Here is a 17535-nt window from a genome sequence, read left to right as displayed (position 1 = left end):
TTATTATTACGACTGAGGTAATATTTAAGGATGGTGACATCGCCTTGATGATGTCAGAAAGTAAAACTCTCTTAGCTAGCTTGCCCGACCCGATAATAGACGAAGGAAATTCTAGAAATTAAGCTCACTTTACATATGCTGCATGCGATTAAAAGAAAGTTCATTGGGGTCCACCATAAGTGGATAGCCTTATCGACCTAGCGTGGCTTTAGCTTTGTTTAGACTCCCCTCACAAGCAAGGTACATATGTTCATCAACATTAAAAATATTATTGCTTTATTTCCCGACGGCCTAACCCTTCTTCTTCTTTTATATATATGGCCAAGATTGGGCATGTCAAAAACCACACACACAAACCAAATATTAAGTACTATATCCCTGCTCTGCCCCTGCCTTCCTTCCTTATTTTACATATGGCCGGCATCACACAGCGCCTAGCAGCTCCTCGTAAAACGAGGCCAACTGTGCTAAAGGATCATGACCGTAGGATGTTCGCATTATCCGATGATAATGCATTGATGAAGCAAATTCAGGCAACCCATGCTCCTGATGGTCGTGAAGTTTCTGTCAAGCCCATTCTCCTTATCATTGGGGACATCTTTCACCGTGCCACTCCCAGCCTTGATGGCATTCTCAATGTATATTTAATTAATTATTAATCTCTGCATCTAATAGTTTCTGCATGATTAATGCTATACTTTACTTGCAACCAAATTATGTTTAAGATAATTAATCATGCTTCTTATTGTCTTTGTGTATATAGGGCACGCAAGAACATGTGGATACGGAGGACAAGACTGTCACGGCTCCTGGTTTTGATGATGACATTCTTGAATCATTGGCTTACCTTATATACAAAATCTCTTGCGAGGTGATCATTTTTATTCTAGCCCGTCAAGATCTCTTGCATGATCATTAAATATTTACCTTTATATATTATATATGCAAAATCTCCACATGATTCCTTTAGTTTTCGATCGACATATATGCATGCCACGCATGGTCAACCAAATGCGCGCTTTTCCAACAACTTCGTGAGATTAAAAAAAGAAAAAGAAAAAGAAAATTAATTACTTTCTTTAGTTCTACTCATGTTTTTACACAAAAGGTACTGTTCTTGGCGAAGTATATATATATATATAGGAACTAACATCTTCTATATATTCACTCATGACGCCAGACATCATGCAAGTGCTCAGGTGGTGGAGATGCACATGCAACTACAATGGCATTATTGAACACTCTCACGAGCTTTTCATGGGATTCAAAAGTGGTTCTAACCCTAGCAGCCTTTGCGGTGAATTATGGGGAATTCTGGCTCGTTGCTCAGCTTTGCATCAGAAATCCACTTGCCAAATCTGTGGCTTTCCTCAAGCAGCTGCCCAACATCATAGAGTATTCAAACTCTCTAAAACCCCAGTTTGAGGCACTTAATAAACTAATCAAAGCCATAATGGATGTAACTACGCACATTGTTGAGTTCACGGAACTTCCATCTCAGTTCATTTCGGACGACACCCCAGCAGTGATGGCTGTCACGGCTCATTTACCAGCTGCCGCCTATTGGACCATTCGAAGCATTGTGGCTTGCGCTACACAGATTTCAAGCCTTATAGGTTTGAGAATGGAGTAAGTTGTGCAGGATACACCAAGCTCGATTATTATTATTTTTTTTAACAAAGAGGACTGTACCCTGCCATAATTTTATTCATGAACCCTGACTTTTGATGCATGTTCGAATACGTGGATTACATCTTTGGATTAATTTCTTGGTGGTTACAAGTTTTTAATGCATCAAGCTGATCATTCAGTTTTCTTGCATGTATGCCATATATATATATATATATATGTAAACATGCTGATCATCTTTATGCTGATTTTAGGAACAATACTGCATTAACCACAGAGGCATGGGAACTATCAAGCTTGGCGCACAAGGTCACCAATATACACGAGCATCTGAAGAGCCAACTCGCTCTCTGTTATCAACATATAGGTGGGCCATTGATAATCTATTTCTCTGTATATATCTTATGAAATATATAATATAGGCAAGCTAGCTAATCAGTTCAAAGATTTTGGAAAAATTTCTTAATTAGTACCATATTTTCGAGAGACCGGGGCGTCATGTAATGTGGAACCAAGACTAGAAAGCCATGACCTTTCTTTTGCTTAATTACATGATTTGGATTGAGATAACCAAACTGTACGTTAAAGTTGTTGAGTTGAGTCAATTTCAAGGAAAACGTATTATTCTTCATTCTTGAAGTTGTGATCTTTTTAAGTGCCTGATTATTAATTATGGCCTAAATAAAGTCCACTGTGGCATGCAGAGGAGAAGAGACATCTGGAATATTTCCACACTCTCGTCCGTCTTTTCGAGACTTTACACCTGGACAATTTGAAGATTCTCAGGGCATTGCTACATCCCAAGGAAGAGCTGGTGATTGGTTCCTCCCAGAAAAAGGTTTGCTTTTGAAACTCCATTTCTCATTAATTAACTAATTGTAAGCTCCATTAATTTTATTATTTTAACTTGCAATTATATAAATAAAAGTTTTAAGAGTTCTCCTGTTGGCTGGCTGCTGGCACAAACAGGTAAATATTGAAGTACTACAGAGAAAGCATGTGCTACTGCTCATATCAGATCTTGATATCCCCCATGATGAAATTACAATTCTCGGTCATATGTACCTAGACCCACAGAGAAAGACAGATCATCAGATGCAATACGAAGTGGTCTGGCTCCCAGTCGTGGATAGGTTAAGTCCCCATAAAGATCAAGAGAAGGTCAAAAAGTTCCAGGAGTTGCAGTCAAAGATGCCATGGTATACAGTGACTGATCCTTGGACAATTGAACCGGCAGTTATTAAGTATATCAAGGAAGTGTGGCGTTTTAGCAAGAGGTCGATTCTAGTGTCCCTGGATCCACAAGGAAGGGTGGTCTCCATCAATGCACTCCACATGATGTGGATCTGGGGGAGTTTGGCCACCCCTTTTAGTATTGAGAAAGAGGAAGCTTTATGGAAGTCAGAATATTGGGGAATTACACTACTTATCGATGGCATCGATCCAAAAGTGATAGAATCGGTATCTCCATCGTCACCTATGCATATGGACACCAACACACACATGCATGCACCTATATATATTTGTACGTGTGTGTGTGTATCATGCAAATTAACTCGATAAAAAACCAAAAATTCTGATGACGTTATTGATTAAAATGTGTGCGTGGAAGAGTATACGCATGAGCTTGTTTTGAGTAACTCAAGACTAGTTACAGTATCGTATGGTTGCATATATTAATATTCTTTCTCTAATTATCGTAATCAGATGGCAAAAGGGAATATCATATGCTTGTATGGAGGTGAGGACATGGAGTGGATTCGGAAGTTCACAAGCTCAGCAAAAAAAGTTGCCAAGGCAGCTAATATCACTTTGGATCTTCTTTATGTTGGAAAGAGCAATGCGAAGGAGAGGGTGCATAAAACTAATTCAATTATCAGTACAGAGCAGCTTAGTCAGATCTGGCCTGACCTCACATTCATATGGTTCTTTTGGACACGACTGGAGAGTATGTTATACTCCAAAATGCAGAATGGCAAGACTGTCGAAAACGATCCTATAATGGAGGAGGTCATGACTATGCTTAGCTTTGATGGCAGCGATAAAGGATGGGCAGTAGTGTGCGGAGGAATACCTGGTCCTGAAGAAATAATAGCCAGAGGCAACGGAGAGATTGCCTTAAAAACCTTGGAAGACTTCGAAAACTGGAAAGTTGATGCTGAGCAGAATGGCTTTGTGCCAGCATTCAAAGAGCGTCTACGAAAGCTTCACACCCCGCAACACTGCAACCGCCTTATCCTTCCTGGGATCACTGGGGAAATCCCAGAGAGGATAGTGTGCGCAGAGTGTCACCGTCCTATGGAGAAGTACTTCATGTACCGCTGCTGCACCGATTAAGTGATCATGACAAAATATTTACATACATATATGGTACTTACTTTGAGTACCATTATCATCATGTTCTCTATTATATATATATAGATATATGCGTGCATGTGTGTGGTGGAGATCCATAGTGTGAATTTTAGTTAATGGTTTGAAGAATTGCAATGTGAGATCATGTATTTAAGTTGTGTGAAGCTTCCTCTTGGGCTGCGTATGTACTGTGTTAATGCAGTTTGGGTCTGCTATCTATCAGTAATAAATAAACTGCGTGTTGTAAGAAGTCTGTATAAATGTGATGCTTGATTGCCAAACTGACTAGAAATCTCTCTCTCTCTCTCTCTCTCTCTCTCTCTCTCTCTCTCTCTCTCGCTCCATGCAGCCCTGGTCTGCTTGTGGTCCAACCATCAATGCAAATTTACAAGCTTTCAAACATCCAGTTCCTACAAATTAAGGGAATCAATATTGTAAGATAACAAGAGTAAAACCCTAGCAGACAGAAGGTTCTCGATGGCTTGGGTAAAAGACCTCACTAAAATTATTTCTGATGTGTCAAAAAATAATAATGAAGTTTACAAAGTATTTATACTATGGACAGATAAATAAAACAAACTAATGTATTTACAATACAACTAGCACGATAAAATTTTATATCCAATGATGAGAAACACGGTAAAATTTGGGTACTCTGGATGGACGATATTTCATTTTCTCTTGTTACCATTTATCACCAAGTCATTACAGGTTTCATTAATTGTGGTAATGTGTCATACATGTTTTCTTTTATTTATGCGAGTTGTGGGTATTTAGATAGAAGGATTCTCTGGGATGAATTACAACAATTCTCCATCCTTAATAATTAGCAGTTGATACGTGGTGATTTTAATACTCTAAGGAGCAATTATGAAAAGATTGGAGTTAGAGCTAAACCGCAAGTGGTTATGGATGATTTTAATAATTTTATTTCTCAATGCAACCTGTTGGAACCTAGTATTGATGATTCCAAGTATACCTGGTGCAATGGGCGTGAGGGACAAGCACGTATATGGGACAAGCTGGACCGTACTCTAGTTTCACACAGTTTGCTTGCATATTTTCCTCAGTTATATAATGCGGTCTTAGCTAGGACATGTTCTGATCATAGTCCTCTTCTTATTCAAGTCAAAGAGGAAGTTATGAGATATGGCCCTCCTATTTTTAGATTCATGAGGATGTGGTGCACACATAAGTCTTTTATGAAGTTATCTCGAATAACTATAATCAACCCATTTATGGGGGAGGCCTCATGAAATTTGCTGCTAAAGTAAAAAGGTTGAAACATATCCTCCGAACCTGGAATAAAGAGATTGTTGGCATGGTGTTATTACATGTGCGAAACTTTGAAGATGAAATCATGCATATTGAGGCTCAATTAATTGCTCAGTATAGGCATGATCTTGAATTACAATTGTAGGCTAAGCTAAGCAACTGGAGTTAGAAAAATTTTTGCTTCAAGAAGAAATTCTTCTCAAGTAGAAATCACGCGTGAAATGGCTAAAAGAAAGGGATTCAAACTGCAAATTTTTTCATACAAATCTACATACTAGAAGGAATAGAGAGTTGTTACAACATATGACACTAGAAGAGGGAACGAAACTCAATTATCCCCAGGAGATTCATGAGGAAGTTGTTAATTACTTTCAATATGTTCTTAACACAGAGGGGGTGCATCATATGGATAATTAGAACGATCTTTTTCAATCGATTATCATAGATGAGAAAAATGCTACTTTTTGTTAAAGTCCTTCGTTGGAGGAAGTCAAAACTACTTTTTTTGACATTCTAGAAGATAACAGTCTTGGATCTGAAGGATTTGGTTCTTGTTTCTTTATGCATTGTTGGAATATTATCAAGACCTTCTAGAAGTTGCCGCTGAATTCTTTCATGGTTCTCTCCTCTTTCTAAATTTTACTTCTCCACTTTTATTGTTATTATTCCAAAAGAAGACAACCTCTCGAGTTTTGCTAAATTCAGGCCCATTAGTTTGTGCACGGTGGTGTATAAAGTATTCTCCAAGATTCTGGTTAATAGGCTCAATCATTTACTTCATAAAATTGTCTCTAAAGAACAAGGGACTTTTATCAAAGTCTGTAATATTCATGAAAATATAACTCTTGTCCAGGAGGTGATTCAAAATATGAATGCCAAGGTGCAGGGAGGCAATGTGATGATCAAAGTAGATATGGCTAAAGCATATGATAGACTCGAATAGAGTTTATTATGGAGGTGCTCCATGTTTTGGGCTTTTATGCTAAGTGGAGACACCTGATATCAAATTGCATCACAACTCATTCTTTCTCTCTTTAAGTAGGGTCAACAAAGATGTTTCGAGGGTGAAACATAGACAATAATTATTGATATTGAGCCTCAATTAAGGAAAAGGGAGATGTAGCCGAGGAATTATTGTCACTACAGACAACTTGATTGGCAATAGACTATTGCCTCTATTTTGGCTTATATCCTGGTGGAAAACCATGTGACTTATAGCACTTGTCAATAATATGACCAGTGATTCCACAATATTTACACATTGGTCGTTCCTTCTTGAAGGACTTAGCAAATCTAGAATCATCACCCTTGGTAACAAAAGCATGTGAGTCAACAGGGGAAAGAGAGACAATTGAAATTTCTCTCTGTTGCTCTTCTTGTAAGACAAGAGAAAACACTTTATTCAGAGAAGGCATAGGCTCCATTAGCAAGATTTGAGTTCTGGTAGAGGAAAAAGATTCATTCAAACCCATCAAAAATTGTAGAATGTGCTCTTGTTGAACATAAGTATTCAACGTGTGCATAGCTCCACAAGAACAAGCTGGAACATGTTTGTAATTTACCAACTCATCCCAAAGGGCTTTCAGGCTAGTAAAATAGGTGCTCACCAAAAGTGTCCTTGAGAAAGAGTGGAAATGGATTTATGTAACTGGAAAATTCTTGGACCCTTTTTTTCAGAGAAACGTTTCTTTATATCTAACCAGATCTCATTCGTAGTAGAAATATATAAAATACTAGCAGATATATCAAACAAAACAGAATTAAGAAGTCAAGATATCACCATATTATTGCATCGTAGCCATGGAGAAAGCAAAGGATTATTCCAATTTGAAGCTTTGAAGACGGAACCATCGACAAACCCTAACTTGTTCTTGGCTGAGAGAGCCATGGTCATAGATCGAGACCATGTGTAGTAGTTGTCTTCAATTAAGGGTTGAGTTACCAAGACAACACCAGGATTGTCACTTGGGTTGAGGAAAAAAGGGCTCGTATCATCATCTGAAAGAAAAGAATGAATCCATGTCATGGAAGAAAAGCAATTGATACCATAACAAGAGTAAAACCCTAGCAGGCAGAAGGTTCTCGATGGTTTGGGTGAAAGTTCGAATGAATATTATTTCTTATGTGTCAAAAAATAATAAAGAAGTTTACAAAGTATTTATAATCTGGATAGGTAAATAAATAAAAAACTAATGTATTTACAATACAACTGACATGTGTAAAATGTAAAATATACTTGATATAAGGGCAAGAAAAAGAAAAACTATATCCACATGAAGAGTACTGTACGCACGTAGTTATAATAAGTTGCATAATGATCAATTGGTTTAAAATGAATCCTTTGTTTCCCGAGTGGGTTTAAGATCATGCTGTTAGACTAAATATAATTCTCTAATGCGGAATAACACTTTAGAAATGAGAATTGAAAGGTTTTAATGCCAAGAAATATTACCTCCAGCCATTGATGCTATTCACTGTTTAAGTTGCGTTTCTCACTGTGTTTGACTCTTCCAAACTCTTATCCACTCTATTTAGATAGTGTAATATCGAAAGGAATTGAGTGAGTGAGTCTGGGGACCAAACACTGTATTTATAGCCGAAGTCTCCATCAAACTTCGGTGTTTACGTGTCCCACGTGATCCTATTTTTATGGGATCAGTTATGAACGTGCTGGAAGAGTGATGGACCACTTAAAGGACTCTTAAGTGATAGATTCCTACTCACGAACGTCTCCGTGAGTGAGAAATGGTCAACATTCTCCCACTTGATCCACACTCCTAATATAAGATTTCATCTTAAACACATCGATAATCTTCATTTAAGTAATAAATACATGAATCATGGCGATAGATCCTGGCGATAGATCATGAATCATGGCGATAGATCCTCTAAATTAATGCAGTAAAGACCATCAGACAAAGTACCATTCCCAACACAATCAAATTTATAAAATAAACTGAATGATGAATTCGAAAAATTAAAGTAATATTCAAAAGGTACTAATCTTGAAACTGAAATCAAGTTTCTAGAAAAATTTGAAACATAAAAGGTCTTTTCCAACTTTAAAACAAAACCACTAGATAAAATTAAATAGCAAGTTCCAACAGCTTCCACATGCGAGCCTATCTTGTTTCCTGATAAGATGCTTTGCTCACTTCCCACTGGCTTCCTTAGGTTTTACAAACCCTGCAAGGAATTTGAAATGTGAATTGTTGATCCAGAATCAATCCACCATGTGTTAATATTGACATTAATCATATTAGATTCATAACAAACAAGTGAGGTTGGATTACCTTTGTCTGCAAGCCATTTCTGGAATTTGGCGCATTCCTTCTTCATGTGTCCCTTCTTTTTACAGAAGAAACACTTGAAATCTTTCTTAATACCACATTGGGGAGGTATTTTACCTTTTCCTTTTAGTTTGGTTTGATATTTGTCATTTCCATGCGTTGCCAGCATTGCACTTTCACCCTGTTCCATTATCAATCTCCCTTCCTCTTGAACACACATGGTCATGAGTTCATTAATTGACCATTTATCCTTATGTGTGTTGTAAGAGATTTTGAAGGGTCCATATTGATGCGGGAGGGTATTCAGGATGTAGTGCACCAGGAAGGACTCCGACATTTCAACCTCGAGTTTCTTCAATTGAGCCACATTGTCCCTCATTTGCATGATATGCTCACGCACACCTTTCACACTAGTGAGCCTTAGGGATGAGAACTTCATAATTAGTGTGCTTGCTAGTACTTTGTCTGAAGTGACAAATTGTTCATCAATGGCTTTTAGCAAGTCTCGTACCTTTTCATGATGATCGACAGAACCACGAATACCAGCTGATATTCTAGTCTTAATGAACATCATGCTGAGGCGATTAGATTGCTCTCATCGCTCATAAAGTGCAATGGCTGCTGCATTGCTGGTATCAGTTAGTGCTGGTGGTTCGTCTTTCCTAATAGTATAATCTGTGTCCATCCACCCTAAATGAAGAAGAATTCTCTCATTCCAGACCTTATAGTTATCTCTCTTAAATTCAGGAATATTATAACAAATATCAAATAAATTTGTAGGTTGCGTAACTACATATAGATTACATGCTTACATTAAAATTGAGGTCTAAATAAATATCCATGTTTTACCATTGTAAATCATGCTTAAAAATTAAATCTAATGACATAAAATTGACTGTGGGCTAAATTTTTAATTCAAGTAGATCCAATTAATCTATATGATAGAATTTTATCAATTTAATTACTTAATTCATAATTCTAAAGGGTATATTATGATTTGATGTGTATTCTATCTTAAACTTTTATGATAAAACTATTAAATTATTTACTTAATTCAGAATTCCTGTGGGTAATTTATGAAGAACTTGATATTTTATCCTAATTAATAATATAAATATAATAAAAATTCTTGTTGGATAAAATTTATTGTATTTAATTATAATTAATTACAATTAATATCTAATATTCTTTATGTGATCCTAATCAATCATAATAATTTTACTTAATTAAAGATGTTGTGGCTATTCTCTAATTAACAAAAAATTATATGGATCACTAGATATTTAATTGCATAAGACTAGCTTAATATTATGAATTACATAAATTTAACTAATACTCACATGTTATAATTATGCACAAAATATTCATAATATAAGCATAAATATTGCACAATCAAAACTATAATATTATGCATAACATTTAATTTCATGCTTTAAACTATATACTCATCAAAAATTGCATGTATAAAGCAAAATTAATCAATTCATGTAAACTAAAAATATGAGCATAATAAACAAATTTACACTACAATTATCCACATTGCATATAATTAAATTAAATAAAAAATTATAAGCACAAATGGCATAGGCCCAAAAACCCACTTTTCAAGCCATTAAAAAATAGAAAAATAATAATAATAATTTTTTTTAAACCGTCCCATATAAACGACATGTCGTTTTCCTAGAAGGAAAAAATGACGTGTCGTTTTCCTCATCGTTTAAAAACACAAAGCGCTATAAACGACATGTCGTTTTTATTAAAATTAAAAATGACATGTCGTTTATCTTCATACTGGATAAACGACTTCCAAATAAAACATGTCGTTTTTATCAAATTGAAAACGATGTGTCGTTTGTCATTATACTGGATAAAGGCTTCGAAACAAAACGAAATATCGTTTTCATTAAATTGAAAACGACGTGTCGTTTATCATTATACGGGATACAAAATCCCTAGGTAAACGACGTGTCGTTTAGCATTACAGTATGAAATAATTTGCTGCGTAAATGATGTGTCATTTTCATCAAACCAAAAACGACATGTCGTTTAGTAATACTGAAGGACCGACTCCCTCCCTAAATGACGTGTCATTTTCAGTAAGGCTGAAAACGACATGTCGTTTTGGTCGTCTTCAACCTCCAGACCGCACGCAGACTTGCGATTTTTCAGCCATTTTCACGTCCAAAAACATGTTTTTAATCACAAAAAATTTAGAAAAATTATTTCTTTATGATTTCTAAACTTCTTTCAATTAAAAAATGTTCCAAAAACAAAATTCAAATTTTTTTTTTTCAAATTCGGCCAAAAAACAGAGAGTAACTGAGTTTTGATTTTAAACATCAATGCAGAGGTTTTTATGGCTCTGATACCATCTGTTAGACTAAATACAATTCTCTAATGCAGAATAACACTTTAGAAATGGGAATTGAAAGGTTTTAATGCCAAAAAAAATTACCTCCAGCCATTGATGCTATTCATTATTTAAGCTGCGTTTTTCACTGTGGTTGGCTCTTCCAAACTCTTCTCCACTCTATTTAGATGGTGTAATACCGAAAGGAATTGAGTGAGTGAGTCTGGGGACCAAACACTGTATTTATAGCCGAAGTCTCCATCAAATTTCGGTGTTTATGTGTCCCATGTGATCCTATTTTCATGGGATCAGTTATAAACGTGATGAAAGAGTGATAGACCACTTAAAAGACTCTTAAGTGATAGATTCCTACTCACAAACGTCTCCGTGAGTGAAAAACGATCAACACATGCAACTACTTAATCGAGATTAAATACTCAAACTTAGTGAATTCCAAACAAACAATCTAGATCAAATCAATTACGATTATGGAAAGCATGCAGCATGCATGCAACCAAAGAGAAGAAGACGCACGAGTTGTAAAATAGAGGAAAGAGAAAGAAAGATTGGGGGAGGATGCAATTAATTAAGAGAAATTTTATTTACAGTCCTTACTTAAAGACTGTATGTGCAGGCCTTATATTAAATGATAAAAAACATCATTTTAATAGAGATATTTTTATAATTTCAAAATAATTTAAAGATAAAATTACTTAGATTTGCATTGTAATCTCTACAATGAAAACTGTACATTAGCATTGCTCATTAATTAATAATGCATGCTTCTTGCCGTACGAGGTGGAATTTGAAGGGGAAAAAAATAAGGGAATAAAATTACTGCCATAATATATAATAATTAATAAACTTCTTCGACCTCATATATATCACGCAAGCAGCTGGTAATCCGAGCTTAATTATGATCTTCACTGGTCAAAGTATAATCCAAAGTACTATTTACTCATCATGTGGTTCTATGTCATCATATTTCTAGACGATCGAATATCCTGATCTTGCGATGTATGTATAGACATGAGGAAAGAAACATTTTAGGGCATAAGGGCATGAATATTAATATTGGTACAAAATCTGATGGATGGTTCAAGAATATATATATATATATATATATATATATAATTAAATCTGAATTATAAAAATTAATATAAAATCTACATTAATGTATAACATGTCTCTCTGCATCCACCTAATTAAAAAATAAATTTTATTATTTTGTATTTATTTGGTTCCAATGTTTAAACAATCATCATGTTTATTTATTTATTTTATTTTGATGATTAATATTGTACATTTTGTGTATTTTTATCAATGTTTTGAATACCGTACCGGACGTTGTACCGGTCAAGGCACTGGAACGAAATATTTCGGTACCGGTACCGTTTCGGAATAGCATTTCGGGATAACATTTCGGAATGATCGATATATAAATAAATTATATTTCAAAATTATATTTCAAAATTATAGTCTATATATAAATAAATTATATATAAATACATATATATATACATAAATTATAAATAGTCTAGTCTGAATTGAGGGTTAAAAAATAAACTTATAGTTTGAAAAAATGAAAAAAAAAAACACTGGCCGAAATATCGGCCAGTACCGGCCGAAATTGAGGCCGGTACAGGCCGAAATTTAGGCCAGTACCGGCCGGTATTTTGGCCGGTACGAAATGTATATAGTCTTTGTACCGGCCGAACTGCCGATACGAAAAATTTCAACCGTACCGGCCGTTACGAAACGATTCAAAACCTTGATTTTTATGGTCTTATATACATGAGTTTTATTAATTATTACAAAACTTTTGTCCTATTATTGAATTAAAATTTGTTACCGGTGGATTAACATTTGTATGTTCAAATATGAAAGTATGTTTTATTCTACCTTAAATAATATAAATAATAAGTTTAAAAATTAAAATTAATGATATTTTAATATTGTCAAATTCTTATTAAAAGATTATAATCTTCACGTTCAAACGTTTAAGATATGGGCGTTCAAACATTTTTAAGTTCATGTTTGAATGTGAACTATTGACGTTCAAACACAAATCTACATTCGAACATTATTAAATTCATGTTCAACCATTATACTATATTTACGATCAGACTTTCAGTTGTTATGCTTGAATGTAGATTTATACGTTTGAAGTTTAGTAAGATGCGAACATTTATTTGTACATTCGAGCATAACTTTGTGGTGGAAATCAACCATCACCAAAAGTTGATCATGTTCAAACCTTCAATTGAACGTTGGGTAATAAACCTTCATTGACGGTTGTTGTGTTGGATGGTTTTTTTTTTTTTTTTTTTTTTTAACAGTTTCTTCCGTCACAAAAACTATAATATGTTGTAATGAGGGGTGAGCATTGACCAAGTTGGAGTCAGAATCCCCAAAGTCTGACTCCAACTCTGACTTGTATAGGCCACGATCCAGCTGGAGTTAGATTGGGCTTTTTGGACCTTTTTTAGCTTCCTATTTAGTCAATTTTTTGTGGGATTTCAAATTTTAATTTTTTCAAAAACTAAATCGTTTATGGCTGATTTATTTCAATTTTCTAAAAACATAATTAAAACTGCAAAACTAAATCATTCACTACAAGTTAAAAAAATATAACAAAAACTAAAACTAATCACGATTGATTTTAGGGGTGGGCAGCGGGGCCCCGTTCCCCGCTGACCCGCCCCGTTCGCCCCGCGCCCGCACATGCGGGGCGGGGGATCCGGCCAGCTAAAGCAGGGTGCGGGGGGCCCCGCCCGCACCCCATGGAAGATGCGGAGGCGGGGGGCGGATGGGCCGAGGCCCCGCCCCGCTTGAGTTATATATATATGTATATAATATAATTAAAATTATATATATATATATATAAAAAAAACAAATAAGTAGAGTGAAACGGTGCCGTTTTGTTATAGACAAAACGGTGCCGTTTCACTTAGGTCCGTCTGGTAAGTGCCGCCTCTCAACTAATAGTGAAACGGCGCCGTTTCACTATTAGTTAAGGTCCCCCCCCTTCCCCGCGTCTACATTCTCCTCCGCTTCTCGAACTCTCTCCTCTCTCACTCCCCGTTCTCACTCTCTGTCTCTGAGTCTCTCGCGGCCTCGCCGATCTCTCACGTTCTCACTCTCTGACTGAGTCTCGCACTCGCATCCACAAGCCGCTCTCTCTCTCAGTCGAATCTCCGTCTCGCACGAGCAGCACCACCGCTGCCACTTCTCCGTCTCCGTCTCTCACTGGGATTTCGCCGCCACTCAAAGGTAAAATCCGAAACCCATTCTTTTTTTTTTTTTGATTTTGGATTGGAGATTGGAGGAAGGTTGGGTTGAATCGGAGATGGAGGATGGGAAATTTGTGAATTTGTGTGCTGTGGAGAATTTTGATTGTGTGTTTGATTCGTCTGTTTCTTTGTACTTGTGTGTTTGTTTTTGTTTGTAGATTGGAACCCTAAATCAATTTAGGGTTCCAATCCGAAATTTGTGCTTCAAATTTAGGGGTTTCAATCGAAACCCCTAAATTTTAGGGTTTCGGATTGAACCCCTAAATTGATTTAGGGGTTCAATCCGAAACCCTAAATTGAGTTAGGGGTTTCAATTGAAACCCCTTAATTTTCAATTTTGGGGTTTCAATTGAAACCCCTAACTCAATTTAGGGGTTTCAATTGAAACCCCCCTCAAGTTTAGGGGTTTCGGATTGAACCCCTAAAATTGAAGGGGTTTCAATCCGAAACCCCAATTTCAGTTTGGGGTTTCGGATTGAAACCCCAATTTCAGTTTGGGGTTTCAATTGAAACCCCTAAATTATTTAGGGGTTTCAATTGAAACCCCCCTCAAGTTTAGGGGTTTCGGATTGAACCCCTAAAATTGAGGGGGTTTCAATCCGAAACCCCAATTTCAGTTTGGGGTTTCAATTGAAACCCCTAACTCAATTTAGGGGTTTGAATTGAAACCCCCTCAAGTTGAGGGGTTTCGGATTGATCCCCTAGAATTGAGGGGGTTTCAATCCGAAACCCCAAATCCGAAAACCCCAATTTCAGTTTGGGGTTTCAATTGAAACCCCTAACTCAATTGAAACTCCTAACTCAATTTAGGGGTTTATGTTTGGAATTATGTCGTACGTGATTGATAAGTGCATGTTTGGAATTATGTCGTATGTTGATTGATTTTTTTATTTTTTGTTGTGTTGTGGAATCAGGAATGTCTTCTCAAAGAGAGTTCACTGATAGCTCTCCCACCCCTACCAGTACCCCTGCCCCTACCAGTACCCCTGACCCACAACCTAACCCTACTCCAACCCCTGGGAGTGGGAATACACCTTGCCCCGCCCCTAAGCCCACACAAAGTAAGAAACCTGTTTCCGTAGTTTGGTCTCATTTTACCAAACTAGAGGGTGGTGACCCCAATAACCCACAAGCTAAATGTAATTATTGTGGGAAAATATATGAATGTCACTATAGGAAACATGGTACATCCCAGTTAAAGGCCCATTTAGAGGAACAATACAAGAAAAGTCCAATATTAAGATCCTTAGTGGAGAAGGGTCAATCAAGACTAGAAATTGGACTAAAAAAATGGCGGATGGGAGTAGTGGGGGTTCAACATTGAAGGGGTTCACAAAGTATAATGTTGATGAGTGTAGAAGGAAGTTAGCTCGTATGGTTGTCATAGACGAGCTACCTTTTCAGTTTGTGGATGGGAGAGGGTTCCAAGAATTTGTCCAAGAATTGGAACCTAGATTTATGCTTCCTTCTCGCCACACTGTGGCAAAGGATATTAAAAAGATGTACTGGAAAGATAAAGATGTTTTGAGGGGCCAATTGGCGGGTTTGGTAGTTTGTCTCACTACCGATACTTGGACTTCAGTCCAAAATTTTAATTATATGTCTTTGACTGTCCATTTCATTGATTCTGACTGGATTCTCCATAAAAAGATTATCAAGTTTTGTCAAATAACTGATCACAAGGGTGAGACAATTGGGAAGGCCTTAGAGGCCTCAATCAAGGAGTGGGGGTTGAGTAGGGTTTTGACAGTTTCGGTTGACAATGCCTCGTCTAATGATGTCGCCTTGGGATATCTGAAGACTTATCTTAAAGAGGCAAATAAGACATTCTTGGGTGGTGAATATTTGCATGTTAGATGTTCTGCACATATCTTGAATCTAATTGTGACTGAGGGGTTAAAAGATGTTGATAACTCGGTTGCACGAGTTAGATTGGCTGTGAAATTTGTGAGGTCTTCTCCTTCTAGATTGGAGAAATTCAAAATTGCTGCGAAGAGTGTGGGCATAACATCAAAGAGGGGTCTTTGTACTGATGTTCCCACCAGATGGAACTCAACCTTCTTGATGTTGGAGGCGGCCCAAGAATATAAAAAAGCCTTTCAATTATTGGGTGATGAAGACATTCAATATGTCAAATACTTTGATGAGCACGGGAGTTTAGGATTGCCTAATGATGATGATTGGGAGGTAGTTGCTACATTTGTTGATTTTCTTGGGCTGTTTTATGAAGTCACGTTAAAGTTATCTGCTTCTTTGCACCCTACATGCTATGAATTTTGTCAACAAATATGTAGGGTGAAAGAAGAATTAAACGACATGTGTAGGGGTTCCAATCTAAGGATGAGGGGGATGGCATTGACCATGAAGGTCAAATTTGACAAGTATTGGGGAGATTTGACTAGACTCAATATTTTGTTATATGTGGCTACTATTCTTGATCCCCGTCTAAAAATTTCTGGCATGTTATATGGTTTGGGACTTGCGTATGATCAGGCTTGGACTGATCTTATTGGTGAGATGGCCCGCGATACCCTTCATAGATTTTATGATGAGTTTAATGCAATTAAGGGTGATACTACATCTACTACACCTACACATATCCCAACACCTCCTCCAGACACCGGGGCAACAAAGAAGCGTAGATTGGCATGGACGAAAACCCTCGCACATAATCCCACACTAGTCCATCAATCTACGGAGGTGGTTTCAGAGTTAGACAGTTATTTGTCAACGGATCTTATTCAAGATGATGATGATTTTGACATTTTAGGATGGTGGAAGGTAGCATCAAAGAAATATCTCATCCTTTCTGAGATTGCCCGTTGTATATTGGCCATCCCTATTAGCACCGTTGCCTCGGAGTCTGCCTTTAGTACCGGAGGGCGCATATTAGATCATTTCCGTAGTTCATTGTCTCCTACAACTGTGGAGGCATTGATATGCACACAGAGTTGGACGATGGGAAAGGATATTTATGTTCCGGATGTGTTAGATTTTAAAGAGACTGACGAAGAGGGTGGTGATCAGTATGGATCTGGACCATCTGGTAATTATTGTTTTTATTTTATTATTTTGATTTATTTATATTCATTTCAATTTCATCAGTATTTATTTATATTCATTTCAATTTCATCAGTATTAATTTTAGTATTGATTGTTGTAGCAACACATGAGACGACTCAGACGATGTCTACCTCCACTGCTATATGAACATGTGCTCAAGGCTCAAGCCTCAAGACTACCCATCCGGCCGCCCCAAATGTCACAGTCAAAGACCCAAACCGCTCGCATCTTTTTTTTGATTATTAATTTCGTAGATTTTTGAATTTTGAATTAGTCTATC

General features: G+C 36.7%; 1 protein-coding gene across 1 annotated transcript; it reads left to right on the top strand.

Moving 5' to 3' along the window:
* The first annotated feature begins 330 nt into the window (after positions 1-330).
* LOC109000779 (protein SIEVE ELEMENT OCCLUSION B-like) lies at positions 331-4234 on the top strand. The gene is made up of 7 exons (XM_018977779.2): positions 331-638; positions 764-871; positions 1181-1629; positions 1884-1996; positions 2334-2467; positions 2599-3090; positions 3337-4234. Exons 1-7 carry the CDS (start codon positions 414-416, stop codon positions 3964-3966), a joined length of 2151 nt encoding a protein of 716 aa, XP_018833324.2. The 5' UTR covers positions 331-413; the 3' UTR covers positions 3967-4234.
* The last annotated feature ends 13301 nt before the right edge of the window (positions 4235-17535 follow it).

Source organism: Juglans regia, chromosome 2, assembly GCF_001411555.2.
Source record: "Juglans regia cultivar Chandler chromosome 2, Walnut 2.0, whole genome shotgun sequence".
NCBI lineage: Eukaryota > Viridiplantae > Streptophyta > Magnoliopsida > Fagales > Juglandaceae > Juglans > Juglans regia.
Note: the sequence above shows the minus strand (reverse complement) of the source record. Positions and strands in the feature narration are given on the sequence as shown.